The sequence below is a fragment of the Canis lupus genome, chromosome 5, assembly GCF_048164855.1.
Source record: "Canis lupus baileyi chromosome 5, mCanLup2.hap1, whole genome shotgun sequence".
Lineage (NCBI taxonomy): Eukaryota > Metazoa > Chordata > Mammalia > Carnivora > Canidae > Canis > Canis lupus.
This window is the reverse complement of record NC_132842.1, coordinates 72,594,475-72,620,737: the sequence shown is the minus strand read 5'-3', so window position 1 is coordinate 72,620,737 and position 26,263 is coordinate 72,594,475. Positions and strand designations below refer to the sequence as shown.

Sequence of the window (26,263 nt, the reverse complement as noted above, 5' to 3'; positions counted from 1 at the left end):
ATCTGGTATCTTCTACTCCTAGCACATGTGCTCTTGGCCTTCCAACAGAGTGGGCAAATTTTTATCTTCTGGCTATTAACAGCCAGTAGGGCACACAGGGAGGTCAGGTGTAAATGATGTATGAAAAAGCTAACACTTTCCCGAAGGCCTGAGTAGGCTTATACTGATTCACTACACTACTCAGGATTCACAAAGCTCAAGCACTACTCAAAGCTGCAAGGAAGCTATGGAAGTTTCAGGTAGCCAACTTACCCGACTATGGATCCATAATCACAGACAAGGGCAACTTTACTGGGAACAGATCTAAAAAAAAAAAAACCGCAACCGAAAAGGACACTCAATCAAGAGACAAGAAAGCCATTGATATTTATCAAACACAGAATTAAGTCAGCAAGCACTACAGCTGCCTGGAGCTTTACATACATCCCCCCTTTAAGCCTAAGATGATTGGGGCACCTGAGTGGCCCAGTGGTTGAGCCTCTCCCTTTGGCTCAAGTCATGATCCCAGGGTCTTGGGATTGAGCCTGCTTCTCCCTCTGCCTAGGTCTGTCTCTCATGAGTAAATAAAATCTTAAAAAAAAAAAAAGAGCCTAAGACAATCACATTTTAGAGAAGAGGAAACCAGTTTAAAGAGAATTCAAACCTTGTTTGAAACTAGCCCACAAGCTATATACCAGACTATAAGCACTGCAGGGCCAGATTCACTTTTCCTTTTCCTCCTTTTACGACCACCAAGACCAGCGTTCAGATCCGATGGGAAAGGGAACCGGAGGGTCAGGCTGTCTTCAACATCTAACTTACCTTGTCTAAAGGACAGCAACACCTTGGTATCCTTGGATTCTTCAGTTACAGACGCTGCCAGGACACTTGGGGGCAGCCTGCAGAGAAAAGTGTGAAAGCTCTAAACAAAGTTGATCCAGTACACCCAACCACATGGACATTTACAGAAACACCTAGACTGGGGCAGAAGGCTTCTGGCCCAGGTCCCGAGTGGTTATAGGAAAGGCGAGTGGCAGCTGCAGGTATTATGCTGACCTGTGCTGTCAAAGTCTCTCCAAGTTGCTCTCGCATGCAGTTGGAGATCCCATGGCCACTACCGGCCACAGCCCTTGGAAACATGCTGAACTGACCCATCAGGTAGTTCCCAGAGACCTACCAGGTCCCGAGGTGGTTGTGTTCCATCAGTCATGACCCCAGAATCCTCACCAGAAAGCTCAACTTCAAAGTCATCCTGGAATCTTCAGCCGGCACAGCTAAGATGAGAAAACAGTTGTCCTGAATGATCTTACTGTTCCCTTCTCATGGTCTTCGTCTTCAGAATCCAAGGTGTGGTTTTTGAACCTGGTACTTATGCCTTACACCGTTCAAGGCAGTGACCCAAAGCACTGCTGAGATCTGTGCCACATGCCTCTAGATTTTCCCAGTACACCTGTCCAACCCGCTCCCCTGGCCTCCATACTGGCTTTTGGTCTCAGCAACTTACTTCCCAAAAGTTTTATTTTGACAATAACTATATGCGAGGCCCCATCAACAGAATGTTCCTGCTAGCCTCTGGAAACCTGTCGATTTTAATAAAGGACTCCACCTATACCTGAGAAATGGAAGGTTCAACAGGAACTGTCTTTTCCTGAAATGTTGCAGATCAGTTACATCAAACAGAACGGCGACCGTCAAGGAAAACTGTCACTCTGGGCTCCTTTTTGACCACAGCAGCTATGTGGAAGCAGCTGCAGCTTCGATAAGGGCCAGGGCAATTCAGGTCCCAAGACCGCCCCAACTGCTGTCCAACGGTCAGACTCCCATAAAAGCCACGCACTACTGCCCAACTGGAATTTATCTACTGAAATATACTGGCGACCAAATAAAGAGAAGATACCCTTGGGGCGCCTGGGGGTGCTCAGCTCAGGTTAAGTCTTGATCTTCCCGTCCTCAGTTCCAGCCAGACAAAGACAAATTATTTTTTAAATCGAGATTTAGGGATCAACTCACAACCTTGAGATAAAGAGTCTCGTGCTCTGGGGCGCCTGGGTGGCTAGTGGCTGCCTTTGGCTCAGGCCATGATCCCAGAGTCCTGGGATGGAGCCTCCGGTTGGGCTCCCCGTGCTCCCTCAAAAAAATCTGGGGGAAAAAAAGTCACATGCTCTACGGACAGAGTCAGCGAGGAATCCTGAGAACAGATAGTCCCAGTTACCACTTTTATTTTACTATGTACCAGTTTTGTCTCATTTAATCTACACAGGACCATTTATCTTACAAATACGTTAAGACCAATTAAGTTATCTACTAATTAGGACCTCAAGGGCTCTAAAACGTGACCCCTAGAAACCCTATCGTTTAATCCACCTGCATGAACTCCTCAACCTGCTGTGCAGCCAGATGACAGGTGAAGCTACTTCCCCAAAGTCACCCAACGGGTAGCTGTAATCGGCAGATTCAACTTCAGATCTGAAGTCCTGGTGAACACCCCAGAGCGGCGTCTCCCCAACTAAGCCACTTCAGGCCCAGGACTGCCGTTACTCACCCGTCGCCCCGCAGAGCAGGGACACGCGGGCCGGGGCGGGAGCATGTGCGGCCCCGCCGGGCTCCGGCCCTTCTCACCGCGCATGCGGCCGACCCGGCCTTCCGGGCCTTAGTCCCAGCAGGCGGGGAGGCCCGGCAGCTCCGAGCCGCTCCCAACATCCCGTGGCCTCGGCCAGAGGCTGCGGTGCGTGCGGGGCCAATGGCGGCGACGCCAAGGCGGGGTGGGGGGAGGATGGGCGTGCGTTGCGGCAGAGCAGCGGCTCGGCGCCAAGACTTCCCAGCACCACGGCGGCTGGGAAAAAGGACGGCCGCGCCGCAGCTGGGGGCTTATATAGGCCTCGCCCCTGGCGGCCGCGCGACAAAAGGAGCAAAGCGCCGCGCAGACCGCTGGGAGTTGTAGTCCGCCCGCCCTCAGGCGCCGGGTCCCGCTCGCAGCCCTAACCGCGTGCGGAGTCCTCTCGGCCGAGGCTGGAGCCGCGCTCCGCCGCGCTCTGCGCTCCCTGGGCGCCCGGCTCCGGGCCCTGGGCTCACGGTGAAGCGGAGCCGCCGTGCCCGCTGCAGTTCCGTCAGGCTTCCGAAGCCGGGAGGTGACGCTGTGGACAGCGACAGGACTTCGCGCCGACCGCCGGGAGCCGCCGCCGAGCCGCCGAGTGGGGAGGGGCCGCTCGGAGGGCGTCTTTGGGCGGAGGAGGCGACCGAGTGCGGAGGCTGACCGCGTTATTTGTGCAACACTTGCCTCTTCCGCTAATACATAAACACCTTTACTGAGCGCCGCGTAAATGATGCTCCGTTATCTCAGCTAGTTCTCATAATAACCCCGCGTGTCGGTATTACGGTTATGCCCACTTTACAGATAAAAAAACTGAGGCATGCATCACCCAGGTAGCTAATGACATAAGGACAGGAATCCTCGAGTCCACCGCAGAGACCTCACGCAGAGTCACTGTGCACTGTGCCATCCATTTGTTTTGTCCATGGAATGAGCCAGCATCAGTGTAAAACAAGTTGTCAAGAAGTAAATACCTATTCTGTGCTTAAACTATTCTTTCATTTTTATCCTTAATATACACTTTAAAAAGTGGGTACTACTATCATTCTCATTTATGGAAAAAGCAACAGACTCTGAGAGGGCCAGAAGCTTTCTGGTGACTCCCAGATGTGCTTCTCCAGCCTCACCTGTCCCTTGAGCTCCACACCTTCCAACCTGCAGCCTCTTGGACACCTGTACGTGGCTACTAAATAAGCTTCTCAGAACACAGCCTTCCCTCCCCCACACCTGCTCTTCCCCATCTCGGTAAATCTTTGGAGTGACCCTGGTCTCCTCTTTCTCTAACGTCCCACTTCTAATCCATCAGCAAATCCTGTGTCCTCCACCTTTAAGATGGTAAGCCCGGGATCCCTGGGTGGCGCAGCGGTTCGGCGCCTGTCTTTGGCCCAGGGCGCGATCCTGGAGACCCGGAATCGAGTCCCACGTCGGGCTCCCGGTGCATGGAGCCTGCTTCTTCCTCTGCCTCTCTCTCTCTGTGACTATCATAAGTAAATTAAAAAATAAATAAGATGGTAAGCCCGTCCCTTACCACCTCCACTGACGCTCTCATTGTGGACTCACAACTACATTGGCCTCCTAATTAGTCTCCCTGATTCTGCAGGTCTCCCCCATAGTCTGGTCTCAACACACCAGCTACCGTGTTTAAAGACCAAAAGTTTTTAATTTTCTTATTTATTTATTTATTTATTCATTCATTCGTTCATTCGTTCATTCATTCATGAGAAACAGAGAGAGGGAGAGAGACGCAGAGACATAGGCAGAGGGAGAAGCAGGCTCCCCGCAGGGAGCCCCATGCAGGACTCGATCCCGGATCCCAGAATCATGCCCAGAGCCAAAGGCAGATGCTCAACACTGAACCACCCAGGCGTCCCAAGTTTTTAATTTTCATGAAGTCCAGTATGTCCATTTATTTATGCTTTGTGCTTTTTGTGTTCTAATTTTTTTTTCAGATTTTATTTATTCATGAGATACACAGAGAGAGGCAGAGACATAGGCAGAGGCAGAGACATAGGCAGAGGGAGACACAGGTTCCATGCAAGGAGCCCTCTGTGGGACTGGATCCCTGGACTCCAGGATCACGCCCTGGGCTGAAGGCAGATGCCCAACCACTGAGCCACCCGGGCGTCCCAAGTGTCTGACTCTTGATGTGAGCTCAGGTCTTCATCTCAGGATCATGAGTTCAGCCCTGTGTTGGGCTCCACACTGGGCATGGAGGTTACTTAAAACAAATACATAAATAAATAAAAATAAAAAGGACATGAGGTGATATATGTTCATTATCTTGATTGTGGTAATGGTTTCATGCATGGATGCACAGTTGCATCAAAACTGATTACATTGTACTCTATAATATGTACAGTTTACTGTGTGTCATTTATACCTCCATTAAGATATAAAAATAGAAAACATAACCAATAAAAAATTTACACTAAATTATTCACCTGCTCCGAAATCACCACTGACTTTGCAAGACAGTTGGAATAAAAGCTGAAGTCCCATGATGGCCTCTGAAGCCACAGATAATTTGACTCCTCCTCCTCTCTACCCTCATCACTCACCACTTGCTTCCTCATTATTCTCTCCCCTTGCCTGGTCCCAGCTCAGGGCCTTTGCTCTTGCTGTTCTTCCTGCCTGGAACTATCCTCTGGATATCACAGACAACCACACTACTCACTTCCTCACAGCCCCTGGTTTTCTGTTCTAGTCACCTCCTCAGAATACCCTGTTTTTTTTTTTTTTTTTTTATTTTTTATTTTTTATTGGTGTTCAATTTACTAACATACAGAATAACACCCAGTGCCCGTCACCCATTCACTCCCACCCCCCGCCCTCCTCCCCTTCTACCACCCCTAGTTCGTTTCCCAGAGTTAGCAGTCTTTACGTTCTGTCTCCCTTTCTGATATTTCCCACACATTTCTTCTCCCTTCCCTTATTTTCCCTTTCACTATTATTTATATTCCCCAAATGAATGAGAACATATAATAGAATACCCTGTTTTGAAACAGCACCCTGTCACCCTTCAAGCCATTGTCCTGCTTGCTTGATATTTATTTTTTTAAGATTTTTTAAAATTTTTATTTATTAATGAGAGAGAGAGGCAGAGATACAGGCAGAGGGAGAAACAGGCTGAGGGAGACACAGGCTTCATGCGGGAAGCCTGACGCGGGACTCAATCCCAGGTCGTCAGGATCACGTCCTAGGCTGAAGGTGGCGCTAAACCGCTGAGCCACCCGGGCTGCCCTTGGTTATTTATAGCACTTGTGGCTTTTTGCTATCATGTTATGTATGGATTTATTTTGTCTTCCCCATTACAACGTGAGCTCCCCCAAACAGGAATTGTGTTTGTTTGTTTTTTTAATTTTCATTGCTGTGTAAGTGCCTGGTATATAAAAGATAGTTAGCACTTCTCAAATAATTACTATGTAAATTAGTTAATTAGGGACACCTGGGTGCCTCAGTTGGTTGGGCATCTGCCTTGGGCTCAGGTCATGATCCCAGGGTCCTGGGATCAAGCCCTGCATCCATCTCTACTTGGCTGTGTACTTAGTGGAGACCCTGCTTCTCCCTCTGCCTCTGCCCACCACTCCCCCTGCTTGTGCTCTCTCTCTGTTGACTAAATAAATAAAATATTTTAAAACAAAACAAATTGGGATCCCTGGGTGGCGCAGCGGTTTAGCGCCTGCCTTTGGCCCAGGGCACGATCCTGGAGACCCGGGATTGAATCCCACGTCGGGCTCCTGGTGCATGGAGCCTGCTTCTCCCTCTGCCTATGTCTCTGCCTCTCTCTCTCTCTCTCTCTCTCTCTCTCTCTCTGACTATCATAAATAAATAAAAAGTTAAAAAAAGTTAAAAAAATATTTTAAAACAAAACAAATAAATGAATTAATTACTGAATAAAACTTGGCCAAGACCACCTAGATCTCATACAAATGTGTACAACTCGCCTGCTGTGTTGCATGTTCTCCAGAACTACTTTGTGAGGTGGGCTCTATGACTTGCTTACTTAGCAGAAGGGGAAGCAGGGTAGGGAGGAAACATCACTGGCCCCACCCCTAGTCACATAGTGAGAGTCTCTGGCAAGGTCTGCTGACATCTGGATTCTGGGGCTAGATGCTGGGGGGTGGGGGTGGGGGTGGGGGGGCAGGCACCTGACCCTGGCCCACAGCGGGAGTGTCTGAGAGAGGAAGTTCAAAGAGTTGAATGCTGACAGTGCACTGCCCATGTGCTGACCACAAAGGCTTCTGGGAATGCTGGGTTCAAACTGCATTTCAAGCTGTTTCAGGCCCCTCTGCCTCTGCTCCAGCTGCTCCTGCCTGGAGCGCCCTTCCTCCTGGAACTCCCTAGCTCTTACTTTTCCTGGGAGACCCAGCATCCTGCAGGAGGCAATGCTGACCCTGTAGCTCCCTCAGTCCAGCCCTTTTGTGGGATTTGACTGAATTAATTAATGACTCAATAGCACTTACCCACTTTCATTCATCCTTTCAAGCATAACTATTTGCTGAGTTCCTCCTTTGTGCTACACACTGAGGATACAACCATTCATGTCTGCCCTCAAGTAACCTAGGAAGGAGATAGCTATTGCAGTGGACAGAAGAGCATGTGACCTCATTGGCCAGTGAGAGGCTTCCTGAGGGACAGGGATCTAACCTAAGGTCTGAAGTAGGAGTTAGCCCTTTGAAGAGGAGAAGAGTGTTTCCAGCAGAGGGCTGAGAGGAGGAAAGATGTTCAGCATGGCTGGAGCTCAGAGTACCAGTGGTGGGTAAAGAAGGGGCCAGAGGCATCCTAGGGACTTGACACAAAATATTTTTCCAGGGGCATCTGGATGGCTCAGTGTTTGAGCATCTTGCCTTCAGCTCAGGTTGTGATCCCGGCATCCTGAGATCCCCAGGATGGAGCCTGCTTCTCCCTCTGCCTGTGTCTCTGCTTCTGTGTGTCTCTCATGAATAAATAAATAAAATCTTAAAGAAATATATTTTTCCAGCTAAACAGGGTGAGACAGAGAAAATATCTCGATCGAGGCATCAGTGGGGCAGGCTGATTTTGGCGAAGCTGGCAGGAAGGATTCTTCCCAGAACACACTTTTCCTGAGGCTCCTCAGGGTTCCTGGATTCTCAGGCTCCTCTCTCTCTACTACTCCTAGAGGTGGGGGATGAGCAGAGATAGGGGCCCCTCTCGGCTCTACCATGCAGGTGATTACGTGGAGACCTGTCAAAATGGCTTGTTATTGATTTGTTAGGAGTTAAACAGAAGAAGGGCACCTGGCTGGCTCAGTTGGTAGAGCATGTGACTCTTGATCTAGGGGTCATGAATTCAAGCCCCACTTTGGGTGTAGACATCACTTACTTATTTACATACATACATACATACATACATTTTAAAAAATAGCTAGAAGAAAATCTGGGCCTTCCCAGATCCTCAACCTGTCCAGACAGAAACAGAAATAGCAAAAAAGGCTTTGACCTTGAGAAAAGTTGGCAGCTAGTCTTCCTTAGTGACGCTGGAACCTCAGGGTCACTCTCTGAGTCTCAATTTTTTCATCTGTAAATATGACCAGAATAGCAACATCTTGCAAGGTTCTGTGAGAAGGAAACATGATGATTTGATACTTTGCAATAGTGAGGATTTTCTCTCACCACAAATTTGCCAAAACAAGTGAAACTGGTAAAGTCCACCCACAGTGCACAGTGAGATTAAACCAACAGAGGAGGGACGCCTGGGTGGCTCAGCAGTTGAGCGTCTGCCTTCGGGTCAGGGCATGATACTGGAGTCCCAGGATGGAGTCCCACTTCAGGCTCCCTGCAGGGAGCCTGCTTCTCCCTCTGCCTGGGTCTCTGCCTCTCTCTCATGAATAAATAAATAAAATCTTTAAAAAAATAAAGTAAACCAACAGAGGAACTGTTTTGGGACTAGCAGAAACCCAACCTTGGCCCTGACTGGAGAGGGTAGACTGGCTCTTGGAGATGGCTTACCCTTGCCACTAACCCAAGTGGGACCTGATCACTGTGTTCCGTCCTCTAGGTACTTGGTTTGCAGTCCCCTTTGTGGGCTCAAGGGGTAATGAAGAGTGAGACAAACTCATATGTGAGTCTCAGCTCTGCTCTGTGACCTGAGACAAGCCTCAGTCTCCTTGGCTCTAAAATGGGCACACTATGGCCCTCTCAAAGTTGTTGCCCGCTGAGCGTGAAGAACTGACCCTCTGGCCTCATAAATGTAAGTTGTCTGCTCCACAGGCCAGTTGCACTCCCTCTGGAATGGCTTTCGCCTATGTCCGCCTGCTTACCAGCCCTGTTGGCATCTCTCCCTGAGCCCTGAGGCCTAGCCCGGGCAGGTGCTGAGGACCTGGGGGGGGGGGGGGGTGGCTGTTGAACATTGAACCTGACCATTGAACGGAAGGCCCTGGGAGGCCCTGCGCCAGGGCCAGTGGGGCTCCGGGAAAGGATCACCTGGGTGGGGAAGGGGCACCTGTAAGCCACCAACTTTCTAGACTAGTGTCTCCAGCTCCAGCCGCAGGGGCCCAACCAGGGAACTGCCCGGAGAGTGGGGCTGAGAGAAGCCGGCCCGGGGGAGACTGTTGGACGCTCGGGGCGTTAAGCTCGGGCCAGCGCCTGTCTGGTTCTCGGGCCTCGCTCGTCCTCCTCCCCACATTGCCTTCTTTAATCTCCCATCCCGCGTAGTAGGGGTTACTAGAGGACGAAACTGGGGCCCGCAGAGAGGACGGGAACGTGCCCAGGGTCTTGCCGCCCGGGGCTGAGGGGCGGGGCAAGGAGCTGGGCTCCGGGGGCGGGGCGGGGCGGGGCGGCGAGGGGGCGGGGCCTGGCTGCCAGCCTCCGACGGCGGGGCGGGGCAGGTGGCCACCGAAGGCTGGGCGGCGGGGCGGCGGGGCGGCGGGGCGGCGGGGCGGCGGGACCCAGGCCATGGCCGCGGGGGGCTGCCGCTACCAGTTCCGGATCGCGCTGCTGGGGGACGCGGCGGTGGGCAAGACGTCGCTGCTGCGGCGCTACGTGGCGGGCGCGCCCGGGACCCCGGAGCCCGAGCCCGAGCCCGAGCCGGCGCCCACGGTGGGCGTCGAGTTCTACAGCCGCATGCTGCAGCTGCGGGCCGGGCCGCGCGTCAAGCTGCAGCTCTGGGACACGGCGGGCCACGAGCGCTTCAGGTGCGGGCGGGGCGGGATGAGGGACCTGGGGGGGAGGCAGTCCCCCCAGAGGGCTCGGCCTCAGTGGTCCAGGTACAGACCTAGGGGCCCCTGCCCTGGTCTCTGGCCCTCCACGTGGAGTCGTTCGTCCCACAGATGCAGCCGGTGGGCCAAGCCCCTCACCCAGAGGCCTGACACCCTGGCGCTGGGAGGGCGCAAGGGCCCTGCCACGGAGACCTGAGGGATGGGTGACCTGGCTGCTGAGAGAGCCCACTAGAGCAGAGCGAGAAGGATCAGAGACACGGGAAAGGAGGAGAGGGTTGGGGTAGCCTGGAAGCATGCCTTAGGAGTTGGCCAGGCAGAGAACTGGAAGCAAAAAGCTGTAAAAAGCTCCAGGAACGGGATCCCTGGGTGGCGCAGCGGTTTGGCGCCTGCCTTTGGCCCAGGGCGCGATCCTGGAGACCTGGGATCGAATCCCACGTCGGGCTCCCGGTGCACGGAGCCTGCTTCTCCCTCTGCTTGTGTCTCTGCCTCTCTCTCTCTGTGACTATCATAAAAAAAAAAAAAAAAAAAAAAAAAAAAAAAAAGCGCTCCAGGAAAACATCCCTTTTCCTCCAGAAATGGAGGAATGGTCCAGAGAGGATGTGACTCGAGCTTGTTCCATGGCTGAGACACAGGCACTATATTGTGAGAGACAGACACCGGAGCAGAGAAGTACCTGGCAGTGTGTAGGGAGCTATGAGGAGCTTGGGCGCAGGGAAAGCCCTGCCTTTTGGGGGGCCTTGAAGGTATAGACGTCTCCCAGCTCACTCCCTCTCCTTCAGGTGCATCACCAGGTCCTTCTACCGAAATGTGGTGGGTGTCCTACTGGTCTTCGATGTGACAAACAGGAAGTCTTTTGAACATATCTGCGACTGGCATCAGGAGGTTATAGCCACTCAGGGCCCCGACAAAGTGATCTTCTTACTGATTGGCCACAAGAGTGACCTGCGGAGCACCCGCTGTGTCTCTGCTCAGGAGGCCGAGGAGCTGGCTGCCTCCCTGGGCATGGCCTTCATGGAGACCTCTGCTAAAAATAACTGCAATGTGGACCTGGCCTTCAACACCATTGCTGACTCCATCCAGCAGGCCCTGGAGCAGGGGGACATCAAGATGGAGGAGGATTGGGGGGGTGTCCGGCTCATCCACAAGACCCAAGTCCCCAGGGCCCCCCCAAGACAGCAGCCCCCAGGTCCTTGCCAGTGTTGACTGTGGGAGGGAAAGGGTTATAGCAGTGCCAACCTCAAAAGTGCTGCTGGGATGGGGAGTGTCAATATCTTTCTTGAGAGCAAATGGCAGGATGTATCCAAAGGGTTAATATAAACTATCCTAGCAGTCACACCTCCTGGATTCTGGGGTTTCAGAGCTCAGCCCCTTTCTGCTAGAAAGCTCTAAGAAGCCAGGTGTGCAGCTTCATGTCCTTCAGAGTCCTTCAGCATGTTTCCTCAGTTGTCAGTGGGGCTCTTGCCACAGTGGGGGTTGGGAGGGTGTGTGAAAATGAGACAATGGATGGGGGGACATGCTCAGCCAGAGCCAGCCATACCATAAGAACTGAATGACAAGAACTGTCCTCACCACCCTTTCTCCTCTGTGACATTTCTGGCAGTGCTCCTGAGCTTGGACGCTGAGACGCACTGAGTCTGGACGCTGCCATACGGGCGAGGAATTTCAGGGCAAGCCTACCTGGGAGCCTCCTTAGGTCCTCAGACTTGGATGAGTCTTAAAGTGTGCCTTGGAACTCAGGGTTGCTGCCCAATGCCCCGTTTCCAAGGCCGGGCGCTGGATCTGGATCTGGGAGGCAGGGATGAAGGCAAGCGAGCATCCTAGGTCAGACAATAGAGGACGCTAGGAAATAGCGGACACCCACAGCCTCCTCCTCCCACTTCCAATACCCCCCCTCCCCCAGCTGCTGGGAGTGCTGCTCTTAACGGTGATGACAGTGATGATGCTGTGCTCACAGCACCCTCCGGGAACTGCCTACCCCTCAGGGCTGACTGCATCCAGTGTTGATCTGTTGATCTACTGAGGGGTAGAGGCCTGGCTCTCTTGCCCCAGCTCTGAAGGTCAAACCCAGCATCATCACTCTTCAGGGGGCTGATTGAGCCCATTGTTCTTACCTCACAGCTAAAGTCTCCCTCTGCTCAGTCCCACTTCCTACAGTTCCTCCCCCAAACAGGTGTTGATCTCAACAATCCTCTAATCAATGTCAGCCCACTAATCCTCATCTCAGAAATTGCCTCCAGGGGAACAGGCGCTGCTAGGCAGAGAATGTCCTAGGGCAATCAGGGAAGGCTTCCTGGAGATGGGGTTTATGTTGGTAATATGAGCAAGTGTAGAGGAGGGGCCATTGTGCCAGTGGGCACAATAAAGACCACAAACACAGTCACTCACTTTGTGACCTGGGGAGCTAATCGGTCCCAGATTCCTCCTCAGTATCATATGACTGATTATCCCTTCTTCAAGGGTTCTTGGGAGATTTCCAGTCAGGGTGGGTTCCTTAGCTTCCTCTCCAAGGGGCTGAGCCAGGGTGGGTCTCCCCATGCACCACCTCCTCTTTTAAAACATCACTCATCCTTAAGATAGTCTTGCAAGGTTGGCAGTTACCCTCATTTCACCACTTGGAGAGGGAGAGGGGTATGACTTGTTTGTGTTTTGTTTTGTTTTGTTTTAATAAGCATCTACTCTGTTCTGAGCTCTGAGGATGCAGCAGCGAACATGACAGAAAAGCTCTCCTGGGGGATCCCTGGGTGGCTCAGTGGTTTGGCACCTGCCTTCAGCCCAGGGTGTGATCCTGGAGTCCCGGCATTGAGTCCCTCGTCGGGCTTCCTGCATGGAGCCTGCTTCTCCCTCTGCCTGTGTCTCTGTCTCTCTCTCTCTCTCTCTGAATAAATAAATAAATCTTTAAAAAATATATATATAAGAAAAAAGAAAAAAAGAAAAGAAAAGCTCCCCTGGGGTTGACATTCTAGTGGGAGAGAGAAAAAAAATGAGTAAATAAGTGAACTAAATTCCAGTTGTAAAAGTGCCAGAGGCCCACAGATCTTGGAGACAGGTGTGAGAGATGGGACAGGAGGGCCTCCCTGAGCTGAGAGCTGGGGGAGGGAAGAGAGGGGCCAAGCTAAGAGGCAGGTCTGGGCATGAGGAGCAGTGGCCAACATTGAGGACTTATGTCCATGTGAGGTAGGTACTACTATTCCATTTTACTGATGTGCAGACTAAGGCCCAGTGAGGTTAACTGAAGCCAGTAAGCAGAGGGAGAAGTCCCAAGGCAAGGGACAGGTAAAGAGCTGGGCTCTTTCTAGTAATTTACTGGAGATCTGAGCTACTTTAAATGAACAAGCAGGGAGTGACCTTCAGCTTGGTCTGTGGTTTCTCATCTCTGAGCTTCCCTGATAGGAGTACAGTGTAAACCAGAGCTTGTTTGGGAGATGAGCAGCTGGTCCTGAGGATGGAGGTGAGGAGTTTGCTGTCAGGTGTTCAGAACCGACCCAAATCCCTAAAGAGAGGAAGAAAAAACTGACTTTTCCCCTGTCCAAATCCTATCTGGCCACCAGAGGACAAGCCTGAAGCCCAGGCCCACCCAAGGCTGGGTCCCTCTCCAAGAAGATGTTGCCCACTGTCCCCAGATGCCTCCCCTGGAAGACTGTTCAGCAGGCTGCAGTCACATCTCTAAGGCTCCTCAGCCTCAGTTTTCCATCTGTTAAATGGGGAGAACAGTAGTTTCGATCTCACAGGGGTGTTGTGAGGATTAAATGAGGCATTATGTGAATTCCTACTACACACACGAGCTCATGCACTGTGGGCTCTTTCTATGGCTTATTAACCCCTGTGAGGTGGGGCTGAGCCGTCCATTTCATAGACAGGGACCTTAAAGTCCATGATGGCAAACTGATGTGGCTCAGCTGCTAAAACCAGGCCAACTGAGTGTTCCAACAGCCTTGTCCACTGCCTCGGGCCAGGCCCAGAAGGTCATAACTTGTGTCTCAGGGCCCTGGTCCCAACCTCACAAACCCCTCTCAGTGTCGCAAAACCTCTGGAGACTGCAAGTGTCTTCGATGGGTAGAATTCTGGTAGCAGAAGGAAGCAGCCCTGCCCAGCCCAGTGGCTAGAGGAAGAGCAGAGAAGAGCAGTGGCGGGGCAGACCCACCTGGCAGCCCTGACTCTCCTCCCAGTGCAGCTCAGAAGCAGCCTCCATGCTGGGTGCCACTGCTGTCACAGGTCAGGCCCTGCAGTCTCTGGTGTAGGCTGGGCCACCTCCCTCGAGGCCTGTAGGGTAGCCCCTGTTGATTCAGCACCCGCAGTGCCCCAGAGGGAAGTTTTTAAAGTACATTTGACATGGGTGCTCCCCTTCCCAGTTTCCTTCCCTGGCTCCGTATCACCGCAGAGTATAACTCAAATCCTCTCCCCATAGTCCTGGCCCTCCCAGAGCTGGTGGGTGCTGCCTCCCCACACCACCTCAACCCTCCACTTTGCCCTGACAAATTCCCAACCACCTGCAGCCCCGGGCTTTGCGCGGTTCCCTTCCACTGGATGGCCCCCAGCCCTCTCCCTTCTACCTGGGTGACGGGATTGGCCTCAGATAAGTATCACTTCTTAACCACAGCATCCCAGCTGCCTGAACTAGGGTGGGCTTTGCAGTCAAGCCTGGTCTAACTCCCAGCTCCACTATGTGTAACTGTGGGACCCGGGAACTCACTTCATCTCTGCAAGCCTCAGTGGACTTCTCTGGAAAATGAGTCTGGTAATACCTAACTCACAGGCTTTTAGAAAGGTTTAGGTGAGAAATGAAAGGTAGTGCTGGTCACACATTAGGAATCCACAAAATGGAAGTCCTCTTCTTCCCCTCAGGGTTTTATTGATCACTGTAAAGGAACAGAGTAAAAACACTGTGGGGAAATAACAAGGGCTCCATGCTCTAACGAAGTTCTTGAAGATCGTGACCCCCCCTCTGGAGATGTGAACTGGGCTCTGCTTCCATACTAAGGATGAAGTTCCAGAATCATTCCCTTTGGGTCTATCCCTAGTAGTCTGAGCAAGCAAAACTCAGTCTCCAAAGCCGCACCCTGACTAAACCCTCCAGCCACAGCGACTTGGACAAGGTCAGGCTCTCAGGCCTGGGTCCATGCCTTTTGCCCTTTTGAAGAGACAGTCGGCCACCCATGGGACCCTTTCCAAAGACCCTACCCATACTGGGAGCCACTGAAACCTAGTGGGTGGAGAGTGAAGACACATTCTACCCTCCACACATAGGCTGGAACTAAAGATGTCTGGGTGGGAACCCAGCCTCTGTCCTCTACCTCTGAGCCTTGGTCTTCATGGTAAAACAAGAACAATTCCAACCTTGAAGCTTTATTGGAGGACTAAATAGGACAACGTATGTGAAGTGCACAATAATGTTAAGTTCCTTCTGCTAATAAACTCCCTTTGGGTCTTTCTCGTGTCAGACCCTGCACTAGAAAGTCCTTCCTCCATCTCTGTCAAAACTCTGGTTCATCCTTCAAGGCTTGGCCTAACCAAATGTATCAATACCTTCTCTGAGTCTTCAGGACAACTGGAGATTTCAGGCTCTGTTATCTCTTATTTTGCTCCACTAGACAGTAGCGTTTCAAGGCCAGGGCTCCCATGAGAAGGATGGACAACGGACCAAGAGCATAGGTCTGGGTTGGGGCCTGCTCAGGGACCTCAGACAGGTCATAATGACCTCTCCAGACCTTCATGTTTTTACCTATAAAATGCGGGGCTGCAGTGGGTGACACCAGGGCCTAATTTCTTTCCTAACTACAGGCAATTGTAAGGCTTCGGTCCAGTTCAGCTGCCTCCTTCCCGCTTCACCTCATGCAGGTACAGGGGACTTTCCAGGATGGCTTTCTGGTCCCAATGGCAACTTCTGTATCCTCAAAACTCACCTGTGTTGTTGCAACCAGCCTCTACCTCTATCTTTTGGTTAATACTTTCTCAGGAAAACCTCGCACGCCATATTCTTTTACTCCTAGCCCAAAATAACTCCAGCAACTTCCTGGCTGGTCCCTCTCCCACCTGCTTCCTACTCCATTCTCTACACTGGCAGCCAGAGCAAGGCTTTTAACATGTCAACACAATGACATTAGTCCTCCACCAAAAACCCCACCGGTCCCTAGCACCTGCATGGTTTTCAACCTGTTTATATGCCTGTTTTTAGCATCAGAATCCTTTTATCAGATGGGAGTCTTTCTATTCGGCCTAAAATGTCCAACAATTATGAAAGGTATTGCTCAGGGTCACCTGGGTGGCTCAGTCAGTTGAGTGTCTGACTCTTGATTTCGGCTCAGGTCATGATCTCAGAGATCAAATCCCGCACTGGGCTCTATACTGAGTTTCCTCTCTCTCCTTCTGCTCCCTGCCCTCACTCTCTCCTCTCTCTCAAATAAAGAAATAAATAAATCTTTAAAAAAAGAAAAAAAAAAAAAAAAAGGGATGCCTGGGTGGCTCACTGGTTGAGCCTTTGGCTCAGGTTGTGACCTGGGTGGCTCACTGACCTGACCTTTGGCTCAGGTCGTGACCTCAGAGTCCTGGGATCGAGTCCCTCGTCAGACTCTCCACAGGGAGCCTGCTTCTCCCTCTGCCTATGTCTGTGTCTCTCATGAATAAATAAATAAAATCTTAAAAAAAAAATAAAAGGTATTACTCAGGCAGAAGAGGGATGGGAAGCCCAAAGCCAGTCTGCTGGGCTGCCTACACTACACCCACCCCTGCAAGACGGACAGACACACTGCACACACACCACACACACACACACACACATGCACATGCAAGCCTCTGAAGCCCGGGTGCTGGACCTTGCCACTATACCTGCAAGCTGCTCGCCTCTTGAGCTTACTTCCTGTTCATCTCTGGCCGTCCTCTCCCAGTGTTAGACCTTGTGCTTGAGCCATCTTGATGCACTGACCTTTACGCCTCTGGTTCTTTGCATATGCTGTTCTCGGTCACCCCCATTTTGTCTCCATAGGACTAAGGGGGAGTTAAGGCAGAGTTAAGAGTGCAGGCTCCGGAGTCAGATGGACTTGGCTAAAGCCTTGGCACTGAAGCAAGCTGTGTGACCTGAGTAAGTTCCTTAAACTCCTTAAGTCTTGCCCCCACCCTCCACCCAGAAACCTGGGATTACATGATACTACAATTAAAGTGAGTGACATATACCAAGCACATTCTTATTTCAGACTTGTGGGAAAAACACAATGTGATTATCCATGGAAGGTGTTTAGCAGAGCACATGGCACCTGGAGGCATTCTACAAGGACCCTCTGCAAGGACACTGGAGCACAGGAGTCCATTGGCCCTAATGCCCTATCTTCCACATCATGCTGGGCTCTGGGACTCAGTCAAGTGGGTGTGGTTACTTAGCCTCGTGCCCAGGGTGGGGCTGAGCTGCAGCAGGGATGGTCACACCAAGTCAGAGGAGGCCTTACAGATCACATGGTGATGCCCTGTCCTGTATCCCTACACACAGCCACCAAAGATCATGAACCACACAACCATCTTTCAGATTTCCCCTGCCCTCCACTTCACTACCACCACCTCTATCAGGCAGCAGCCTTCTAAAGGATCTGTCGCTTCCACACTTGTCTTCTTCCCCTCCCAGCTATTCGTTCTCCACTGCCTGGCCAGAGTGACCTTTTCTCCACACACAAATCTGATTAAGGGCCTGCAGTTGCTCCCGCTACCTTCTGGGTAAAGCCCACTCTTGCTGGGGCCTGCAAGGCCCTGCATGACCTGATCCACCTCACAGCACTGCTTGAGATGGCTTCCAGGCAGGTCTCTCTCCCTCAGAGATCTCCACGCCTTCACCTGAGTCACTCAACTCAGCTGGTCAGACTCCCTCTCTCACCCTGTCGACCTCTCCTTTGTAGCCCTAGGCACAGAGGTAGGTTCTTTTGTTTTTGCTTTTAAAGATTTTATTTATTTGAGAGCGAGTGAGCAAGAGAGACAGAGAGAGTGCAGGAACGGAGGGAGGCACAGAGGGAGAAGCTGACTCCCCGCTGAGCAGGGAGCCTGATTCAGAGGTTGATCCTGGAACTTCGAGATCATGACCTGAGATGAAGGCAGACACCTAAATGACGAGCCACCCTGGCACACAGAGGCAGGTTTTTTGCTTTGTTTTTGTTTTTAAGATGTATCTATTTATTCCAGAGAGAGAAAGAGAAAGCACACAGGACAGAGGAAAAGAAAAATCTCAAGCGGACTTCATGCTGAGCCCAAGCCCCATGCAGGGTCTATCCCAGGAGCCTGAGATCACAAGCTGAGCCAAAAATCAAATCAGATGTTTAATTGACTGAGCCCCCCAAGCGCCCCAGGCAAGTCCAGTTTTACACTCACCCTATCGCAGGACTGCTCCCTGTGCTTTTATTCATCAGTGTAGCCCATTGCCCAGCACAGGCCCAAGCCCAGGCCCAGCTTATAAATATTTGCTGAATGCATAAGCCTCTCTACATACAAGTAGGACAACTCATGATAGATGAAGTCACTTACCTGTCACACAGCTGATCAAGAATTGAGAACTTTGGGCTCTACCCCAGCTCTCTTCATTAAATTGCCCCAATTCCTTTGTCCCTTTCTGTCCTCAATGGAGGATTCAAAACTAACTCTTGATTCCTTCTTGGCTGTCAAGATCAGTGACTTGCTCCTGATCTGGGAACACAGCAGGAGGCCTTTTGCTGTTTGAGATCACCAACAGAACATCCTTTGAGAGAGTCACTCAGTGGCACTGGGAGGTTCAGGAAAAAGTGAAACCCTTCAACATCCACTTCCCGGTTGGAGGCCACAAAAGAGACCTGGTGCCTGGGCAACAGGTGATGCTGGAGGAAGGGGAGAAGCTGGCTGCCTCTCTGCATGCTATGTTGAGACCGTGACCAAGAGCAACAGGACCATCAGCACAGCCTCAAGAGATCTACCGGGCTTGAAGAGAGGGGTTCTGGGGTCAAATTCTGAGTGGGAGGGAGTGAAAAGCAGGGCAAGGAGGATGTGCCCGTGCTGGTAACCCCTGGATAAAACAGCCATGCCCTCTGAAGCCCAAGGAACCCTGACAATTCACAAGGGCTATGCTGGGCTCAGGACAGGATGATGCCGGGTGTTACAGAAGGTCAGGAGGCCTTAGGGGCCTGGCTTCCTCTGCAGGATGGTGAAAATACCAAGATCAGGGGTATCAGCAACTAGAACAGACAATGCACCTGCGCAGACTGGCTTGGCTCTTCCCCAGGTCACTGCCGTCCTTTCTTAGGACCAACGATGAATGCCAGGAGATCCAGAAGAGAGGGTCAGAAAAGGCTTTGCCAAAACCAGGATGCCTCTTCAGCTTGGCGTTCACGAGGACAGGTCACTCTGCCCCATTCTTATGGCAGAGAGACCAGACTCAAACTCCTACTGATGGTGTGGCCTTCTTTGGAGTAAAATAGAAAAATTCCTGGGTTTTCGGCCTCACAGAAATGAGTAATGGTGCTGCCACCTGCTGACAGAGCTACATCCAGCCTTGCTTGTCCTCAACTCCCTCTGGCCTTTCAAAGGCTGGAAGCCATGTACCCTGTCTTTCGATTAATAACTTCTTTATTCTGGAAAAGCAAATGAAAGTCATATTCATATAAACACTGACATTACAAAGTACAGGGAAAAGGGGAAGGGAGAAGGAAACACAAACCTCTACAAATCCTGCTAATACTGTCTCACCAAACAAGACCATAATGCTTCGTCCAATATTCAATCACTTATATAATAAACCACAAATAAAATCTTCTCTGGAAGATACATTGCTCTTCTTTGAGACGTCAGGGAAAAGGGACTGGAAGTTGGGGTAGGAGGCTTTATTCTTTTGGCAGATCCTCTCAGTCATTATAGATATTGCTGCACTGTTAATAAAAAATATATGCTTCTCTGTAAAGCATTAAAAAAAAAATCCAAGGATGAGATGGCTGAGGTCTCAGCTCAAGTATCTCCAAATACACTGTTGTCCATCCCCTGACCTTTCCGTGTGTTATTTCTTGGTTGTTTTCCGGATCAATGCCATTCTCTGAAAGGAGAGCAAAATAACCAATTACATAGCTTAGAGTCAGGAACTTGCACCTAGTCACCCATGTAGGGTGCGGTCTATACCACAGACTGGAGCTCTCAGGAACCCACATGCACAGAGAAGCCCGGCAGGCTCCTCTGAGCCTGAGAACAGTCTTCAGGGCCCCAAGGGATGTTTAGACAGGCCAGGAGATCCATTTTGTTGACCAAAAGACCCAAATTGTGCCATAGGTTAGCAGGATAGCAAAAAAGTTAAAAACAGAAGATGACAATTCTTGCCTTTTGGGGACTTAGGGACAGGCCATCAAAACATGTTTTCTAGGCTCCCCCACCCTAATCTCTCTGAGGATGAAGAAAACAGGGAAGGGGTCTGTTTCAAACCTGCTGCCACACATAAAGAGAGCTGATATTTCACACTTGGTGACCTACAATGAAGGAAATGTACACTGACAATTTCCACCACGACCCATCAGGAAAATATTCAGGTCATGGGTTTCAAATTTTACTAATACCAGCTACTGGCCAAATTACTAATTTGCTCTGCTATACTCTTTTGACTGTTCTGCTTATACTCTTTTGACCAAGAGCTTGTCCTAATATTATGATACTTGCTGAGACAGAGATAGAGAGATAGATAAATAGATACATAGATAGAGCTGCAAAGTGGATAATTGGAAAACAGAGCCATCCGTTGTCTGGAGGGACTCCCTTCTGAAGAATACTGTGGTCCCCTTTGATTCAGGCTATTGGTGGCTTTCCTGTAGGGCTTCCTCTGTGAGGTTTGTAAACATACACACTCCAGAGATCCCAGGCTATGGACAAGCAAGAGACACTCAGCCAGAACCACCCAAATGTGCCCATCACACTTGGAAAAATAGCTCATTTTTCAAATCAGAGCAGCCAGTTAAAATAAGACTTTATCAAAAGGAAGTCATCTTTGCCATCAGACTGACCAATGGCAGGGGCAACCTGTTCCACAGCAGAAGTGGAGTTAGGTTCTCTTACTGACCCGTTAGGTCTGTAGTCAGAGGGACAGAGGCTAAAATGCCTGGCACAGCAGTTTAGCTGCTACCCTCCAGCACAAGGACGGCATAGCTCTCCTTCCTTTAAACTGCCCTATTGTCAGAGGGCCACTTACAACATTCAAATCAGCCATAATGCAGGAAGATTTCATTAGGGACAAGATGTAGAAGGGGCAAGTTCTGGCCATATTAGAAGAACCTACAATCAACAGCTTTAAGTGACATCCATCAGGGTTGAGAAAAAAACCTGAGTGAGACCTCATGTAGGAACAGCAGAGTACCAGAGAAATAACTGACTGCTCTTCCCATGGAGTCCTACTGCCTCTTGCCCTCTCTGATCTTTGGTCCAGGGAGCGGAGCTTACTGTGTGGAGGATATGACAACTGCAGGGACAGGAGCTATGTGCACTCTCTCAGAGACACAGCTCAAGGGATCAGCTGGGGCTGCCCTGCGGTTCTGACAACTCCTCACCTGTTTGTGGGCCTCTGTGGTGCAAGCCTTTTTGTAGGGTCGGATTTCTTCAGAGCCAAATCCTGGGATCCACATGTTCCACTGGCGTTCTGCAAGGAAGAGGCCAGCACAGAGATGAGAGACCAGGGAAGACAGTATCCAGGTGCAGTGTGACCCTCAGACAAGGGTCAGGGAGGACTAATATGAGTGACCAACTACAGTAATTAACAGTAGCCCTGCAGACGGGTTCTGTGGAATACAAATGGGTGAATCACATGTGGTGCCTCCAAGGTTTTAAATGACATCATTCGACCTTCTTGCAAAGTCAAAGGAATAGTCTAGGCTCTAAGCGCTGGGCCCTATGGTTTCCATGCAGCTCCACAAAAGAGGAAAGTCCTTTGTTCCTCTTTTTTTTTTTTTTTTTTTAAAGTAGGCTCCACGCCCAACGTGGGGCTTGAACTCATGACACCAAGATCAAGAGTCACATACTCTACCTGAATCAGCCAGACTCCCCTTCAGTTGCCTTACTCCTATGTTCAAAGTCAATTCTCTCAAACCCAAAGGAAGATGAGGAGCAGAAAGGCATTCCTAGCATTCGGGATTTAAGAGCTGAGTCCCAACTTTGCTGTTTCACTGTGGAGCTGGATGGTGCCAGGTCTCAGTTTCTCAGTTTCTTTATCTTTTACATGGTAGTAACAACTGTAATAACAGCCTCACAGGAGGGTTGAGGGCATTCAAGGGCATAAGGCAATCTCAGAGCCTGGGATATATTCACGGAGATATGGATATAGACATAGGTATGTCCATGCCACAGCCCTGTGTCCTGGTGCCACTGGATATGATCATCCTTGTCAGAGTGCCACCAGAAGTCCCAAGAGGGCAGAGATTTTTATTTACTTGACTATGTCAGTAATTGGCATAGCTACTAAGTGTGCTGCACTTTAAGTATACCCAATATAAAAATTAGACTTATGCAAGATTATTTAGGGATTAAGTCTACTTTATCATACTCCCCAAAAGCACTGAAAAATTTGCTTTGCAAATCTGTTTTGCCCCAGGCACAGCACTTACTTAAATCGAATTGAATATTAGTGGTTTTACGGTAATACTTTGTGTCTAATGTACAGTAACTATTGGGTGAATGAGTGATTCATGTTTGGTTCTAGAATAATTTTACATACAGCTCTCCTCAAATATTTCTTGAAAATAAAAATGTCTGAAGCTTTCTGCTAATATCATCTGTTGTCAGTACTTGAAAGTGACACTGAAAGGGGTGCCTGGGTGGTTCAGTCAGTTAATCGTCTGCCTTCAACTCAGGTCATGATCACAGGGTTGACCTCCCAATTGGGTTCCCTGCTAGACAGGGAGCACGCTTCTCCCTTTCCCTCTGCCACTTCCCCTGCTTGTGTGTGCACTCTCTCTCTAATAAAGAAAAAAAAAAGACAGTGACACTGAGATATTCTTTGAGAATTAAATTACAATCAACACTCAGTGGGTCAGGATATGGATCTGCAAAGTCTCTTTAAAGGAAGAGAGTAGAAGGGTGCCTGGCTGGCTAAGTTGGTGGAGCATGTGACTCCATCTCAGGGTTGTGAGTCTGAGCTCCACATTGGGTATAGAGATTCCATAAAAATATAAAATCTTGGGGATCCCTGGGTGGCGCAGTGGTTTGGCGCCTGCCTTTGGCCCAGGGTGCGATCTTGGAGACCCAGGATTGAATCCCACATGGGGCTCCCGGTGCATGGAGCCTGCTTCTCCCTCTGCCTGTGTCTCTGCCTCTCTCTCTCTCTCTGTGTGACTATCATAAAAAATAATAATAATAATTAAAAAAATATATAAAATCTTAGGGGAACCTGAATGTCACAGTCGGTTGAGTGACTGACTCTTGGTTTTAGCTCAGGTCATGATCTTGAGGTCGTGGGACTGAGCCCCACTTTGGGTTCTACACTCAGTGCTTAAGACTTTTTCTCCCACAAATAAATCCAGGTGCCTGGGTAGCTCAGGTGGTTAGGCATCCAATTCCTGGTTTCAGCTCAGGTCATGATCTCAGGGTTGTGGAATCAAGTCTGCATCCAGCTCCTCACTCAGTGCAAGTCTGCTTGAGATTCTCTTTCCTTCTTCCTCTCCCCATTCATTCTCTCTCCAAAATAAATAAAATATTTTTTAAAAAATTAAAATAAGGGGATCCCTGGGTGGCTCAGCGGTTTAGTGCCTGCCTTTGGCCCAGCGTGTGATCCTGGAGTCCTGGGATTGAGTCCCACATTGGGTTTCCTGCATGGAGCCTGCTCCTCCCTCTGCCTGTGTCTCTGCCTCTCTTTCTCTCTGTCTCTCTCATGAATAAATAAAATCTTTAAAAAAATTTAAATATATATATATAAATCTTTAAAAAAAAAAAGATAAATCAAAAACATTTAAATCTTAAAAAAATAAAAAAGTAGCTACCAGGCAAGAATGTACACACATTATGTGTGTGTGGCAAAATATTTAAATATGTATGCATTTATATTTTATGTAATATTAATGTAATAGCAATAACAATCATTTAGTGATTAAAAGGTATAGTAAAATGTGTGGCATATAGCAGCATTATACAAAGCATTCTATGTACATTATGTCATTGAACTTCTAAACTTCTTAAGACTGTACATCAGAAGGGAATATTAGTTAGTTACACAAGCATAGGAAATCCGGTTAGAAGCAAACCCGGTTGTACCCATCCCAGTCTGTTACGAGAGAGGTGGTGTCCAGAATTTACAGCCCCACCGGCAAGCCTATCTTTGTTGGGGGGGGGGGGTGTTCAGCAGATCTAGGTGGTTCCCTAATTCCCCACATTACAATCCCATGCCCCACTAAGCAATCTTCTGATTATGATTCAGTCTCTATTAGGCCTGCTACAGAAGCTCCTCTGGCCATGCAGATTTGTGAGTATTCTTGTCACTGTGGTAAGTACTTCTCATCCTTAAAGAACAAACAACATTCCAATTTTATTTTCAATAATTAAAATACAAAAAATTTTAAAAATAGGAATGCTAAACTCTCAAAGTAATATAATCTGTTGTATGTGGGATTTTTATGGCAAAATATACATAAAATTTACCATTTTAACCATTTTCAAGTATACAGTTTAGTGGCATTCTGCATATTCACATTGTTGTGCAACCATTACTACCACTATCCACCTCCAAAGTGCTTTCATCATCTTAAACTGAAACTCTGTACACATTAAATAAGCCCCCATTTCCCCTCCTGCAACCCGTTGTTGCCACCATTCTACTTTCTGTCTCTGTCAATTTGCATTGTGATGGTTTTAAAACATGTCTGCCTGCAAATTCCTTTACGTGCCTCCCATCATGAAGTGGAGCTTGTGTTCCCTCCCCTTGAATCTGGACAAATCTTTTTGATAGCCTCAAAGAACAGAATTCAGGGGTCACCTGATCTCAGGGTTGTGAGATCGAGCCCTGAATCACTGGAGAGTCTGCTTCTCTCCTTCTTCCTCTGCCCCTCCCCCTGGTTCTGTGCCCCCTCCCAATCAACCAATCAATCAATCTATCTATCTTTAGGGGTAAAAAAAGAATGGAATTCAGTAGGAATGATGCTGTGTGACTTCAGATACTGGGTTAGTAAAGGCTGTGTAATTTCTGTCAGGTGGTTATGGGACATTCATCTTGGGAGCCTTTGGCTACTAGGTAAGAAGTCCAGGTCTCCTCAGACTGCACAGTCAAGAGACTACAAAGAGAGGGAGACCTTTGGAGTCCCAAGTTTGTTGTTGTTGTTTTATGGGTTTACTTATTTTAGAGAGAGAGAGAGAGCAAGAGAAAAGGAGCGAGCATGAGTGAGAGGGGCAGAAGGAAATGGAGAGTGAGAGAGAATCCCAAGTGGACTCCTCATTGAGCCTGACTTGGGGCTTGATCTCACAACCATGAGATCATAACCTTAGCAGGAACAAAGAATCAGATGCTTAACATACTGCACCACCCAGGTGCCCCCGGTGTCCCAGATTTTTGAGAGTTTCTAGCACCGGTATCAGACTTGGACATGATGAAACTGTTATGGGTTGAACTGTGTCCTTCAAAAAAACATGTTTAAGTCCTAACCCCCAGTACCTTAGAATATACTGGAAATAAGGTTATTGCAGATACAATTAATTAAGACAAAGTTGTACGGGTGTAGGGTGGGCCCTTAATCCAGTATGGCTGGCATCCTACAAGAGGAGAAGAGACAGTGAGAGGGACACACACAGGGGAGAAGGCCATAGATGGAGTGATGCAGCTATACACAGAGAATGCCAAGGACTGCTAGCCACCTCCAGCAGCTAGGAAAAGGAAGGATTCTTTGTAGAAGCATTGGACAAATCATGGTTCTGCTGATAACTCGATTTTAGATTTTTGGCCTCTAGAAATGTGAGAGAATACTTTTTTTTAAGATGTTATTTAATTATTCATGAAAGACACACAGAAAGAGAGGAAGAGGCACAGGCAGAGGGAGAAGCAGGCTCCATGCAGGAAGCCTGACGTGGGACTGGATCCCAGGACTACAGAATCACACCCTAAGCCAAAGGCAGATGTCCAACGGCTGAGCCACCCAGACGTCCCTACATTTTGTTGTTTGAAGATACCTAGTTTGTGGCACTTTGTTACAGCAGCCCTAGGAGACTAATACATCTTCTTTCAAGACAATCTCAGCCCCAGCTACCACTTGTCTTTAATTATATGAGAGACCCTCAGCAAAGCCGCCTAGCTAAGCCAGTCAACCCTCAGACATATGAACAGAATAAACGATTGCTACTGTATTAAGCCACTATTACCGTTTTAAGATTGTTACCTAATAATAGATAATTGGAATGTCTGTCATCTGTTACTAATGCCTGCAGCAATGCTAACCAGAAATGTGTTATTCTACCAAGACTACCAGCTCCTCCCCAAGCCACATCTTCCTGACACTGGGAAGAAAGCCTTTCAGTAATGACTCATGAGCTGATCTATACTGAATCTCTTAATATCTTCTGCCTCATTCAGTTGA

The 26,263-nt window shown here is 49.4% G+C and overlaps 2 protein-coding genes and 3 non-coding genes across 12 annotated transcripts in view; 1 reads left to right on the top strand and 4 right to left on the bottom strand.

Moving 5' to 3' along the window:
- The window catches only part of TAF12 (TATA-box binding protein associated factor 12), a 52,660-nt gene that overhangs the window by 450 nt on the left and 25,947 nt on the right, over positions 1 to 26,263 (bottom strand). For 2 of the 8 annotated variants that reach the window (XM_072827477.1, XM_072827471.1), the window contains 11 exons: positions 21,266 to 21,354; positions 16,569 to 19,773; positions 13,888 to 14,602; positions 13,092 to 13,236; positions 12,512 to 12,621; positions 11,424 to 11,563; positions 10,420 to 10,832; positions 8,030 to 8,145; positions 1,157 to 1,253; positions 802 to 878; positions 253 to 303 (listed from right to left, as the gene is read on the bottom strand). In XM_072827477.1, the coding sequence (XP_072683578.1) occupies positions 19,738 to 19,773; positions 21,266 to 21,354 (125 nt within the window). In that variant the 3' untranslated portion in view covers positions 253 to 303; positions 802 to 878; positions 1,157 to 1,253; ... (5 more) ...; positions 13,888 to 14,602; positions 16,569 to 19,737. Of the gene's footprint in view, positions 1 to 252; positions 304 to 801; positions 879 to 1,156; positions 1,254 to 1,591; positions 1,983 to 2,343; positions 2,516 to 8,029; positions 8,146 to 10,419; positions 10,833 to 11,423; positions 11,564 to 12,511; positions 12,622 to 13,091; positions 13,237 to 13,887; positions 14,603 to 16,568; positions 19,774 to 21,265; positions 21,355 to 26,263 lie in introns of those variants that run through there. The other 6 variants (XM_072827472.1, XM_072827474.1, XM_072827476.1 and 3 more) reach the window with 6 other exon arrangements.
- LOC140634549 (small nucleolar RNA SNORA61) lies at positions 643 to 775 on the bottom strand. Its single transcript, XR_012031988.1, has one exon. It is a non-coding gene; the product is annotated as a small nucleolar RNA SNORA61 (small nucleolar RNA).
- Positions 993 to 1,123, bottom strand: LOC140634546 (small nucleolar RNA SNORA44). The gene has a single exon (XR_012031985.1). It is a non-coding gene; the product is annotated as a small nucleolar RNA SNORA44 (small nucleolar RNA).
- Positions 1,616 to 1,750, bottom strand: LOC140634541 (small nucleolar RNA SNORA16B/SNORA16A family). The gene has a single exon (XR_012031981.1). It is a non-coding gene; the product is annotated as a small nucleolar RNA SNORA16B/SNORA16A family (small nucleolar RNA).
- RAB42 (RAB42, member RAS oncogene family) lies at positions 9,478 to 12,651 on the top strand. Its single transcript, XM_072827470.1, has 2 exons — positions 9,478 to 9,722; positions 10,526 to 12,651. The coding sequence occupies exons 1-2, from the start codon at positions 9,484 to 9,486 to the stop codon at positions 10,947 to 10,949; spliced, it is 663 nt and encodes a 220-aa protein (XP_072683571.1). The 5' UTR covers positions 9,478 to 9,483; the 3' UTR covers positions 10,950 to 12,651.

What these genes read in the sequence shown, in the direction of transcription:
- RAB42 (XM_072827470.1), top strand. Translation starts at nt 9,484, where the DNA reads ATGGCCGCGGGGGGCTGCCGCTACCAGTTCCGGATCGCGCTGCTGGGG. An exon ending in GCGGGCCACGAGCGCTTCAG is followed by an intron (nt 9,723 to 10,525) that starts GTGCGGGCGGGG and finishes CCTCTCCTTCAG; the next exon opens with GTGCATCACCAGGTCCTTCT.